Source organism: Rhinopithecus roxellana, chromosome 19, assembly GCF_007565055.1.
Source record: "Rhinopithecus roxellana isolate Shanxi Qingling chromosome 19, ASM756505v1, whole genome shotgun sequence".
In the NCBI taxonomy this organism is placed as follows: domain Eukaryota; kingdom Metazoa; phylum Chordata; class Mammalia; order Primates; family Cercopithecidae; genus Rhinopithecus; species Rhinopithecus roxellana.
In genome coordinates, this window is record NC_044567.1 from 25,695,514 (window position 1) to 25,708,533 (window position 13,020).

Consider the following 13,020-nt stretch of genomic DNA (forward strand, 5'->3'; position numbering starts at 1 on the left):
GGGCAGAATGGCGCATGCCTGTCATCCCAGCCACTTGGGGGGCTGAGGCAGGAGAACTGCCTGAACCCGGGAAGCAGAGGTTGCAGTGAGCCAAGATCGCGCCACTGCACTCCAGCCTGGGTAACAGAGCAAGACTCCATCAAATTAAAAAAAAAAAATAAACAAAATAAAGGCAGGCCAAGGATTTAAATATCAAAGGTGGGGAATGAGGAACGTGATCAGATATCAAATGTGCTCAGACTATCAAATGTGAGGGATTCTCTATGAAGCTTAGCAGGTTTCTTTGCTAAGACTGGGCTGGGTAGGCCAAAGACAGGATGGGGCCAAGTTCAGTCAAGGACAATCTTTGTCACTGATAATGTTTATCAAAATCAAAGGGCCAGGGACAGTGGCTCATGCCTATAATCCCAGCACTTTGGGAGGCCGAGGTGGGAGAATTGCTTAACCCTAGGAGTTGACACCATTTCTACAAAAAAAAAAAAAAAAAAAAAAAAAAAGGTGATACATGATGGCATGGTAGCTCAATGTAGCCTTGAACTGCTGGGCTCAAGCAATCTTCCCACCTCAGCCCTGCTCCACCCAGCCCTCGGTAGCTGAGACTACAGCTACACCACACACGGTTAATTTTTTTTTTGGTAAAGACAATGTCTTACTATGTTGCCCAGGCTGGTTTTGAACTACTGGGCTCAAGTGATCCTCCCACCGTGGCCTCCCCAAGTGCTGGGATTACAAGTATGAGCCACTGCACCTGGTCAATAGTGATCAACTTTGGGGGGAGGCACTAGAAAACAGTAGCACAAGGAAGTTTTTATTTTTCATTTCATACTTTTCTATACAATATGGTTTGACAGGAGCTATTCCACTATTACTGGAAATGAAACTTCTATATTATTTCAATTTCTTACTCTGGGCATAAACTATATATACATATACATATACATATACATATACATATACATATACATATACATACACAAAACAAATATAAATATAAATAAATTGTAGGTCAAGGAAGGAAGAGGTCTTCTCAATTGGCTTTGACTTTGATTTTATGCTATTGTACTGGTTATTTTTTCATGCTTATCAAACACCTCAAAAAACTGTTGTTTAGTTACATTTCAGTAGTCTGACTCATACCTTTGAGTGTTCTGAAAGGAAATCTGGAAGAAGATAAACTTGTGCCAGTAACTCTGTGTAGTCACGACAGCGAAAATAATAAATATGGGAAAGAATATTATCAAGAGTGAAATCTTCCAAAGCTTTTCGGTGTTCTGAAACAACAAAACAATCTTAATTAGTTTTACCTGTTTGGATGTGCTGGCAATTGTAAGAAAATAATACTTTTTTTTTTTTTTTTTTTTTTTTTTTGAGACGGAGTCTTGCTCTGTAGTCCGGGCTGGAGTGCAGTGGCCGGATCTCAGCTCACTGCAAGCTCCGCCTCCCGGGTTCACGCCATTCTCCTGCCTCAGCCTCCAGAGTAGCTGGGACTACAGGCGCCCGCCACCTCGCCCGGCTAATTTTTTGTGTTTTTAGTAGAGACAGGGTTTCACCGTGTTAGCCAGGATGGTCTCGATCTCCTGACCTCGTGATCCGCCCGTCTCGGCCTCCCAAAGTGCTGGGATTACAGGCTTGAGCCACCGCGCCCGGCGAAAATAATACTTTTTAATAACAAAATGTTCTCCTTTGTATAACAAAATTCTTTTTTTTTTTTTTTTTTTTTGAGACGGAGTCTCGCTCTGTCACCCAAGCTGGAGTGCACTGGCCAGATCTCAGCTCACTGCAAGCTCCGCCTCCTGGGTTCACGCCATTCTCCTGCCTCAGCCTCCTGAGTAGCTGGGACTACAGGCACCCGCCACCTCGCCCGGCTAGTTTTTTTGTATTTTTTAGTAGAGACGGGGTTTCACCGTGTTAGCCAGGATGGTCTCGATCTCCTGACCTTGTGATCCGCCCGCCTCGGCCTCCCAAAGTGCTGGGATTACAGGCTTGAGCCACCGCGCCCGGCCAACAAAATTCTTTAACTGAAAGATGACAAACTGTAGCAAAATTACCATAAACTATCAGTTCACAATTTCTGATCTCTCTCCTTTTTTTTTTTTTGAGACAGAGTCTCACTCTGTCGCCCAGGCTGGAGTGCAGTGGCGCGATCTCAGCTCACTGCAAGCTCCGCCTCCCGGGTTCACGCCATTCTCCTGCCTCAGCCTCCTGAGTAGCTGGGACTACAGGTGCCCGCCACCGCGCCCGGCTAATTTTTTGTGTTTTTAGTAGAGACGGGGTTTCACCGTGGTCTCAATCTCCTGACCTTGTGATCCACCCGCCTCGGCCTCCCAAAGTGCTGGGATTACAGGCGTGAGCCACCGTGATCTCTCTCTTAATTTGTTTAGAGGTCAGGTCTCACTCTGACGCCCAGCTTGGAGCACAGTGGCACAATCATAGCTCACCGCAACCTTGAATTCCTAGGCTCAAGGGATCCTCCTGCCCCAGCCTCCCAAAACACTGGAATTACAGGCATAAAGCACTGTGTCCAGCCCCTTGAATTTTTTTTTTTTTTTCCAGATAAAGTCTCACTCTGTTGCCCAGGCTGGAGTGCAGTGACATGATCTCGGCACACTGCAACCTCTGCCTCTCGGGCTCAAGTGATTGTCCTGCCTCAGCCTCTTGAGTAGCTGGGATTATAGCCACTCGCCACCACACCCAGCTAATTTTTGTATTTTTAGTAGAGACGGGGTTTCACCATGTTGGCCAGGCTGGTCTTGAACTCCTGACCTCAAGTGATCTGCCCGCTTCAGCTTCCCAAAGTGCTGAGATTACAGGCATGAGCCACCACACCCAACCTGATCTTTTACTTTCACATTTTACACTGTTTCCTTACATATTAGGCAATGTAAAATTATTTATAAACATATATAACCAGTATTTTAATGCCTGCCTTTTCATATTTCTAGTCACTGGCTTCATTGAACAGAAATAACATAATGGAAGTTTCTCTTTCTTTTTTCTTTAGGACTACAAATTAAGAGTTAATGGCAGCCTGGACAACATGGCAAAACCCCATCTCTGCAAAAAATACAAAAATTAGGTGTGGTAGTATGCAAATGTGGTCATAGCTACTCAGGAGGTTAAGGTGAGAGGATCGCTTGAGCCTGGGAGGTCAAGGCTGCAGTAAGCTGTGATAGCCGCACTGTACTCCAACCTAGGTGACAGAATGAAACTCTGTCTCAAAAAAAAGAAAAAGAAAAGTTACGAAAAAATGTTCAAATGAAGCATTTTTTCTCTTGAATGCTGTAGTACAATTTGATATTTAACTAGCAACAATTATATAAAATCTTTCTTGGCTTTGATGTTTAAAACAAACAGTTTGAGGCCGGGAGCAGTGGCTCACACCTGTAATCACAGCACTTTGGGAGGCTGGGTGGGTGGATCACTAGGTCAGGAGTTTGAGACCAGCCTGGTCAACATGGTGAAACCCCATCTCTACTAAAAATATAAAAATTAGCCTGGTGTGGTGGTGCACACCTGTAATCTCAGCTACTCAGGAGGCTGAGGCAGGAGACTTGCTTGAACCCAGGAGACGGAGGTTGTAGTGAGTCAAGATCTTACCATTGCACTCTAGCCTAGGCGACAGAACAAGACTCTGTCTCAGAAAAAAAGAAAAACAAACAAAACAGTTTGGTTTTGCATATATTTCAGAGAAAAACCAAGAGAGTTACTGCATTTTTTCTTTTCTTTTTTCTTTTTTTTATTGAGACAGAGTCTCCCTCTGTCCCCCAGGCTGGAGTGCAGCAACGCAATCTCAGCTCACTGCAAGCTCTGCCTCCCGGGTTCATGCTATTCTCCTGCCTCAGCCTCCCGAGCAGCTGAGATTACAGGGACTACAGGCACCCGCCACCACGCCCAGCTAATTTTTTGTATTTTTAGTAGAGACAGGGTTTCACCGTGTTAGCCAGGATGGTCTCCATCTCCTGATCTCATGATCTGCCTGCCTCGGCCGCCCAAAGTGCTGGGATTGCAGGCATGAGCCACCGTGCCCGGCCAGTTACTGCATTTTAAAATGTACTTAGCCAGGCACGGTGGCTCATGCCTGTAATTCTAACACTTTAGGATGCCAAGGCAGGCAGATCTCTTGAGCCCGTGAATTCAAGACTAGTCTGGGCAACATGGCAAAACTCCGTCTCTATTAAAAAATGCAAAAAAAATTAGCTGGGCATGGTGGTGCCCACCTGTAGCCCCAGCTACTCAGCGGGCTAAAGTCAGAGGATCATCTGAGCCCAGGGAGGTCAAAGCTGCAGTGAATTGTGATCATGCCACTGCATTTCGGCCTGGGTGACAAAGTGAGACCGTTTCGAAAAAAGTAAAATATTAAAAATAAAATGTACTTAAATTTTAACTCTCAAAAAACAAGAAGCTATATTTTAGAATAGAAAATATTTCCTATTGCAAATATACATGTAACAAGAGTCAAATTTTCACCCAAACAATGACAACTTAATCAATCTCATATCAATCATTTAAAAACTTTAGGCCAAGTGTGGTGGCTCACGCCTGTAATCCAGCACTTTGGGAGGCCAAGGCAGGTGGATCACGAGGTCAAGAGATCGAGACCATTCTGGCTAACACGGTGAAACCCCATCTCTACTAAAAATACAAAAAATTAGCCAGGCATGGTGGCAGGCGCCTGTCGTCCCAGTTACTCGGGAGGCTGAGGCAGGAGAACGGCGTGAACCCGTGAGGCGGAGCTTGCAGTGAACTGAGATTGCACCACTGCATTCCAGCCTGGGCAACAGAGTGAGATTCTGTCTTAAAAAATAAATAAATAAATAAAATAAAAATAAAAACTTTACATCCCAGTGCTATACTTACTCTATTTATTTATTTATTTATTTATTTTTTTTTTTTTTTTTTTTTTGAGACGGAGTCTTGCTCTGCCACCAAGGCTGGAGTGCAGTGGCCGGCTCTCAGCTCACTGCAAGCTCCGCCTCCCGGGTTCACGCCATTCTCCTGTCTCAGCCTCCCGAGTAGTTGGGACTACAGGCGCCCGCCTCGTCGCCCGGCTAGTTTTTTGTATTTTTTAGTAGAGACGGGGTTTCACCGTGTTAGCCAGGATGGTCTCGATCTCCTGACCTCGTGATCCGCCCGTCTCGGCCTCCCAAAGTGCTGGGATTACAGGCTTGAGCCACCGCGCCCGGCCTACTTACTCTATTTATGATAAGGTTTTAAGACATTAATACAAACACACATGGTGGCATGGGTAGCTTTAAGGTATAGGGGAAGGAAAATTTTTTTGCTGCCACCCTCTTAGGTTTCTTGGCTGGAGCCCTGTAAATCGGACTGACAAAGGATGGATTAACAAGAGAAAAACAGTTTATTAATTGTGCATAGTGCATGTAACAACACAGGGAAGTCCAGAAATTAGTAACTCAAAAGTTTGGTTAGATTTGGGGCCGGACACAGGTGTTCACACCCATAATCCAAGCACTTAGGGAAGCCAAGGTAGGAGGATCACTTGAGGTCAGAAGTTTGAGACCAGTCTGGCCAACATGATGAAACTCTGTCTCTACTAAAAATACAAAAATTAGCCAGGTATGGTGGCATGCACCTGTATTCGCAGCTCCCAGCTACTTGGGAGGCTGAGTCAGGAGAATCACTTGAACCTGGGAGGTGAAGGTTGCAGTGAGCCAAGATTGCGCCACTGCACTCCAGCCTGGGCAGCAGAGCCAGATTCCATCTCAAAAAAAAAAAAAAAGATTTGAGCTTATCTTCCCCAAGGTACAATAAATTTTTAGAGAAGTAACAAGACAAAGGAAAAGAACCATGAGTCTCTAAAGGCAGCAAATATTGAAACTAATTGGAGATACAAGATAGCTAGTAAAATTTGTTATGTACGCTGATAACGGTCTAAAGTTGTCTGCGGTGATTAACCTTTGTCTTCCTGGTAAGAGAGGGAAAATGGGACTCTTCTGTACATTTATGTCCTGTATTTAGGAAGGGTAGACAGATTTATCTATTTCTTCTCAATTGCCTTCAGCTCAAAATAATCCTCATGCCAAAGTGGCATATTTTGGGGTGGCATATTCTGCTAGGGCCCAAAGGGCTTTTCAGTAAGCATGCCAGTCATCAGCAAAATGGGACACTTAGTACCTTCATTAAAAAAAAAAAATCCAGCTGATTACACTCATTTAAAGGAAATCTTACGAAAAGCATTTTTTTTAAACTTCTAGAGGAAAGAATAAAGACCGCACATCCAAAAAATAAATAAAACAAAGAAAAAGAAAACCCGTAGCTCATGCCTGTAATCCCAGCACTTTGGGAGGCTAAGGCAGGCAGATCATGAGGTCAGGAGTTTGAGACCAGCCTGGTCAGCATGGTGAAACCCCATCTCTACTAAAAACACAAAAAAGTAGCCAGGCATTGTGGCACATGCCCATAGTCCCAGCTACTCAGGAGGCTGAGGCAGAATTGCTTGAACCCAGTAGGCAGAGGTTGCAGTGAGCCGAGATCATGCCACTGCACTCCAGCCTAGGTAACAGAGTGCGACTCCATCTCAAAATAAATAAATAAAAAAGAAAACAGTCACTCCATAAGCCATTTAATTTGTAAGTAATTGAAAGGGTAAGAACTTGAATATAAATTTCCTTTCTTTTGTTGTGAGAAGGAGTTTCACTTTGGTCGCCCAGAGTGGAGTGCAGTGGCGCCATCTCGGCTCACTGCAACTTCCACCTCCTGGGTTCAAGCGATTTTCCTGCCTCAGACTCCTGAGTAGTTGGGATTATAGGCACTCACCACCATGCCCAGCTAATTGTTTGTATTTTTAGTAGAGATGGGGTTTCACCATGGCTCCTGACTTCAGGTGATCCACCCACCTAGGCCTCCCAAGGCGCTGGGTTTACAGGAATGAGACACTGCACCCGGCCTATAAATTACCTTTCAAAAATTGTTTCAGGCTGGGCGCAGTGGCTCACGCCTGTAATCCCAGCACTTTGGGAGGCCAAAGTGGGCAGATCACCTGAGGTCAGGAGTTCAAGACTTGACTTGCCTACATGGTGAAACCCCGTCTCTACAAAAAATACAAAAATTAGCTGGGCGTGGCCGGGTGCAGTGGCTCATGCCTGTAATTCCAGCACTTTGGCAGGCAGATCATGAGGTCAGGAGATCAAGACCATCCTGGCTAACGTGGTGAAACCCTGTCTCTCCTAAAAATACAAAAAAAATTAGCCAAGCATGGTGGCGGGTGCCTGTAGTACCAGCTACTAGGGAGGCTGACGTAGGAGAATAGCGTGAACCCAGGAGGTGGAGCTTGCAGTCAGCCGAGATTGCGCCACTACACTCCAGCCTGGGCGAGAGAGCGAGACTTTGTCTCAAAAAAAAAAAAAAAAAAAAACTAGCTGGCCTTGGTGACACATGCCTGTAATCCCAGCTACTCAGGAAGAGGCTAAGGCAGGAGAATCGCTTGAACCTGGAAGGTGGAGGCTGCAGTGAGCCGAGATCACGCCACCGCACTCTAAACTGGGTGACAGAGCAAGACTGTCTTGGAAAAGAAAAAAAAGATTGGCCGGGTGCAGTGGCTCACGCCCGTAAGTAATCCCAGCACTTTGGGAGGCTGAGGCGAGAGGATCACCTGAGATCAGGAGTTCGAGACCAGCCTGATCAACATGGAGAAACCCTGTCTCTACTAAAAATACAAAATTAGCTGGGCGTGGTGGCACATGCCTGTAATCCCAGCTTCTCAGGAGGCTGAGGCAGGAGAATCCCTTGAACCTGGGAGGTGGAGGTTGCGGTGAGCTGAGATTGTGCCACTGCACCCCAGCCTGGGCAGCAAGAGCGAAACTTCGTCTCAAAAAACAGCAACAAAAAACTGTTTTACAGTCACTTTATTTTCACATAACAAGCACCAAAAAACACCTCCCAAACACTTTAACAATTGGTGCAGTTATGAAATCAGCTATATAATCAAAGCCCCCAAGTCAATCTGCTTAACAATCCAAACATTTCAGACGTGGTTTTCTTTTTTTTTTTCTTCTTCTTTTTTTAAGAGACAGAGTAGTCTCACCCTGCTGCCTAGGCTGCAGTGCAGCGGCACAATCTGGGCTCACTGCAACCTCCGACTCCCGAGTTCAAGTGATTCTCCTGCCTCAGCCTCCTGAGTAGCTGAGATTACAGACATGTGCCACCACACCTGGCTAATTTTGGTATTTTTAGTACAGGCAGAATTTCATTGTGTTGGCTAGGCTGGTCTCGAACTCCTGAGCTCAGGTGATCCACCCGACTCGGCCTCCCAAAGTCCTGGGATTACAGGCATAAGCCACTGCACCTGGCCTCAGACGTGGTTTTCAAAGCTACTTTGGTTTTTGGAAAACCAATATGGAAGTTATTATACATTGAAACGCTTTTAACAACAGTTGCTTATATTAAGGTGTCCAAAACCATTAAATTACACCTGATAAGATGCAGTATGATGACTGAAATACATACATAGGTTTTGTCCCAAAGCTCCTACAGGAAGAAGTGAGGGCCATAAAAGGGGAAGAAAAAAAAGCCAGTCCAGGCTGGGGCATTTCTCATTTTGCAACAGTAGTAGAACAGTTTAACACTAGTTCACGGTCAAGTCATTAGGCTTCACATTCCAAATGGTCTGTTGCTGAGGTCTGAGATGGGCACAAATGCAAATTACTTTTACTAATACAGAAGAAAAGAGGATCATTTGCTAACTTACCCTCTCCCTTGTGTTTTTCTGCTATAAGCTGAAGGTGCTGAATGCAGGCAGTAGCAAGGTCTACCACTCTATCAACCATAAAACTTCCCTCTGTATCAATAAAAACTGCTTCACCTGCCACTCCTCCAAAACATTCTGGTATCTGTACATCTACTGCCAACTGCATACTGTCAATAAAAAGATGACAACCAAATCATCATGATGATCTAAGGCAGTGTTTTTGAAACTCCAGATAACAAGTTAGGTACCACTTAAGTTTTATAAATGCAAATATGCTCCCCAAGGCAACAGAAATGTCTAACTCTTCATGACTCCAGATATAATGTGAACCAATTGACCATATGTGAATCAACTGGATTGGGGGAGGGCATGCCTATAAAACCAAGATTAAGGACATTTTATTTTATTTATTATTATTATTATTATTATTTTTTTTAGATGCAGTCTCGCTCTGTCACCCAGGCTGGAGTTCAGTGGTGTGATCCCGCCTCACTGCAAGCTCCACCTCTCGGGTTCATGCCATTCTCCTGCCTCAGCCTCCCGAGTAGCTGGGACTACAGGCGCCCGCCACCACGTCCAGCTAATTTTTTGTATTTCTTAGTAGAGACAGGGTTTCATCGTGTTAGCCAGGATGGTCTCGATCTCCTGACCTCGTGATCCACCTGTCTTGGCCTCCCAAAGCGCTGAGATTGCAGGCATGAGCCACCATGCCTGGTCAATTAAGGATATTTTAATTATTTCCAGGCCTCTCAAAATGGAGCTCCTTATTATACATAAATCTACTTACAGAGTCTTGCTCTGTCACCCAAGTTGGAGTGCAGCGGCATGATCTCAGCTCACTGGAACCTCTGCCTCCCAGGTTCAAGCAATTCTCCTGCCTCAGCCTCCCGAGTAGCTGAGATTATAGGTGTGCACCACCATGCCTGGCTAATTTTTTGTATTTTTAGTAGACATGGGGTTTCACCATGTTGGCCAGGCTGGTCTCGAACTCCTGATCTCACGTTATCCGCCCACCTCAGCCTCCCAAAGTGCTGGGATTACAGGTGTGAGCCACCACCCCCAGCCTCTTTTTTTTTTTTTTTTTGAGATAGGGTCTCACTCTGCTGCCCAGACAGTGATGTGATCAAGGCTCACTACAGTTTCGACCTCCCCGGCTCAAGCAATCCTCCTGCCTCAGCCTCCCAAGTAGCTAAGACCACAGGCACACCACTCTTGGCTAATTTTTCATTTTTAGTAGAGACGAGGTCTCACTATGTTGCCCAGACGGGCCTCAGACTCCTGGACTCAAGTGATCCTCCTGCCTCAGCCTCCCAAAGTGCTGGGATTTATATAGGCATGAGCCACTACCCCAGCCATAAATCTACTTTCAAACATCTGACTTTCAAATATAGTCTCAGAAATGAACAAAGCAGAAACTTACCGTTTAACCTTAAGACTGCACTACAATTTGCAAAAGAAACATTTTTTTCACATCAAAATAATTGCATCAATTTATCAAGAAGGGATACTGAAGTAACACAAATAGTAAGTTAATTTTTGTTTAATGCACATATACACTTAAAATTAACAGCACATACATACCTTATTTGGTTTCCTGACTGTAAACCAACAGTATAAAATACTGATTTCATAATATGTTATTAAACCCACCCTTAAAAGGAGAACACTTTATTTTACCATAATTGTGTTTTTCCAACACCTGGTGCACCACAAATTTCTGTTGTTTTCATTAAGGGTACTCCACCCCCAAGAATATCATCTAGTGCTGAACAGAAGGTAATTATGAAGCCCTGGGTATGCTCCTGCTCAAGAAGTTCCAGTGCTGTACACTTCTTGCCTGACTCAGATGTACCAGCATATCTTGGTTTATTTGTGAGACATTCTCTTCTGATAATTTGCAGAGTTTCTAAGGCTTCCGCTTTAGATATCCCAACTTCTGAAAGTAAAATAAGAAAAAAAGAACCCTAATTTCAGAGATTTAAAAGTGTAACATAATAATGGCTTGTCTTCATTAATTTTAATTTTTAGACAAGAGTGATGCTAGGAGTAGAGAAACATAAAAATGCAACATTCTATCAACCATTTAATTTTTCAGTTTGGCCGGACACAGTGGCTCATTCCTATAATCCCAGTACTTTAGGAGGCTGAGTCAGCTGGATCACCTGAGGTCAGGAGTTCAAGACCAGCCTGGCCAACATGGTGAAACCCCGTCTCTACTAAAAATACAAAAATTAGTCGGGTGTGGTGGCACGCATTATAATCCCAGCTACTTGGGAGGCTGAGGCAGGACAATCGCTTGAACCCAGAAGGTGGAGGTTACAGTGAGCAGAGATCACACCATTGCACTTCAGCCTGGACGACAGTGTGAGACTTCAGTTCAAAAAAAAAAAAAAAAAAAAATTCAGCTTAATAAAGGCATTTGTTGCCTTAGTCATCACACAAAGAATTACCTATTACCTCAGAAACAATTCAACTAAAGCATTTCTGAGTACCTACAAGTGTCTCAGGAAGCAGAAATAAAAATGTACTCACTATTACTACACTTTTACTATCTCTTTTGGTCTTATGAAGCCATAATTATCTTGCTCTCATAAGGTATACAAATTATTTTTCAGATGAGAATGAAAACAGATTTTTTAACTGCCTACAAGGTACAACTTTAAGAAGCAAATATGCATATATTATTTATAATAAAAACTTTTCATGGAAATAACTAATGTAAAAAATTCATATATCACTCCAAACTAATGAGAATATTCCAATGCATAAGCATTTTAAAGAATACATTTATGCGTCCTCGACTACACAATTTCACCCATCTGACAGTATGGCCTGAGAAGAGAATATGGCAATTACAAAACAAGCTGGTGAAGAAATAATGGTGAGGATGACATCACGTATCAGTTTATCAGTGCTTGATCTGGTAAGAATATGAGCCATAAATACGGGGCTAATAAAAGACAATGGTGCTGACAGAATTTAGGAAATGAAAATCCTATCCAGTTCAAGAGCCTGAATGCTGGAATCAGATTGCCTGGGTTTGTAAATCCTGGCACCACCTACTGTGTGACTTTGGGCAAGTTACTTCACTTTTTCTTTTTTGCTCAGATTTTTTTCTTCTATAAAATGGGAATGAGACGATACATGTAAAAAGCTTGGTAGAATATCAAGGCCGTCCAAAATGGTCAACAGTTGTTAGTGATTATTATTATTCAGAGTCTCACATTTCTTCTTTGAAAAACCAACTTGAAGAAAAAAGAGCCCATCAAATTTTGGGGGACACAGTCTGCGTGCGGTATGACTTAAACAGTTAAGATTGGGTCTCCAAGACTTATTCTTTAGAGGCGAATCGAAACCTCCGTATTTTCCATCATTAAGGGCAGTCATTTAAAATTCTGTTCCATCTTCAGTCAATAGCACAGGTCTGGACATGTCATAGTGTAATGTGCACAACGAGTGACCACGCCAGCTTCATATTTGCATACCTCGGGATGCAGTGGTTCCCATTTGCAGTGCTCTGGAATATGAGGTTTTGGGTGTTTCAGTGAATTACGCAAAAGGAGAATATTCTTTCTACCGCTTCCTCAATATTCCAGGGATTCTACTCCTTTCCCATTCTTAGTGTCTCTAGTCCTACACAAAACCTGCATTTCTGAAATTTAACCCTTACCCCTTGGATCTTGGAACAGCAAAAATTAGACAACCAATTCTGACTCCACCATTTCCTAACCCACTTAGCATGAACAGTTACCTAACCTCCCCAAGATACCAGTTCTCTCATCCATATACTGAATAAAATAATATACTGAATAAAATAATCTACTCCTAAGCAGGTTGAGGGTTAAATGAGACAATCCTCAAAGCATTCAGCAGGCATTGCCAGAGGAAAAGCAATTAGTAAATGTTTTCACGACCACAGTTCTCCTAACCATTCAGACAACTTGTAAGTGGAGTCGAGTAGCTGTTTCACGTTGTAAACGCGGACGTGGGAGGCAGCAGAATCTAACGGAGACTGGGCTGAAGCCCGAGGCGAGAGAATGAAGACTGAGGCGGCGCTGACGGCGGCCGGTGTGCCTCAGCTTGCCATCAGGAGTCATTACCTTTGCTAAGCTCGGAGGGTTTCACCTCTAGGAGTTCCTCAGCAATCTGGAAACCCGCAGACACCAGCTTCACCCGCACCGCTGGAGACAGCGGGAAACTGACCAAATCCCGCTGCATTTCAAAGCCAAACGTCTTGCCGCGCAGTCGCGCGAGCTCAGGGGCCAACCCCTGAGCAGCCAAACTGCGCACGCCCCCGCCAGGGCGTGCGGCGT

General features: G+C 44.1%; 1 protein-coding gene across 2 annotated transcripts in view; it reads right to left on the reverse strand.

Moving 5' to 3' along the window:
• Positions 1-13,020, reverse strand: part of RAD51C (RAD51 paralog C) — a 43,947-nt gene extending 30,927 nt beyond the window's left edge. The window contains exons 1-5 of one of the 2 annotated variants that reach the window (XM_030923393.1): positions 12,808-12,997; positions 12,193-12,224; positions 10,385-10,643; positions 8,708-8,874; positions 1,138-1,271 (exon numbers count right to left, since the gene is read on the reverse strand). In XM_030923393.1, the coding sequence (XP_030779253.1) occupies positions 1,138-1,271; positions 8,708-8,874; positions 10,385-10,643; positions 12,193-12,214 (582 nt within the window). In that variant the 5' untranslated portion in view covers positions 12,215-12,224; positions 12,808-12,997. Of the gene's footprint in view, positions 1-1,137; positions 1,272-8,707; positions 8,875-10,384; positions 10,644-12,192; positions 12,225-12,807 lie in introns of both variants that reach the window. The other variant, XM_010376831.1, reaches the window with a different exon arrangement.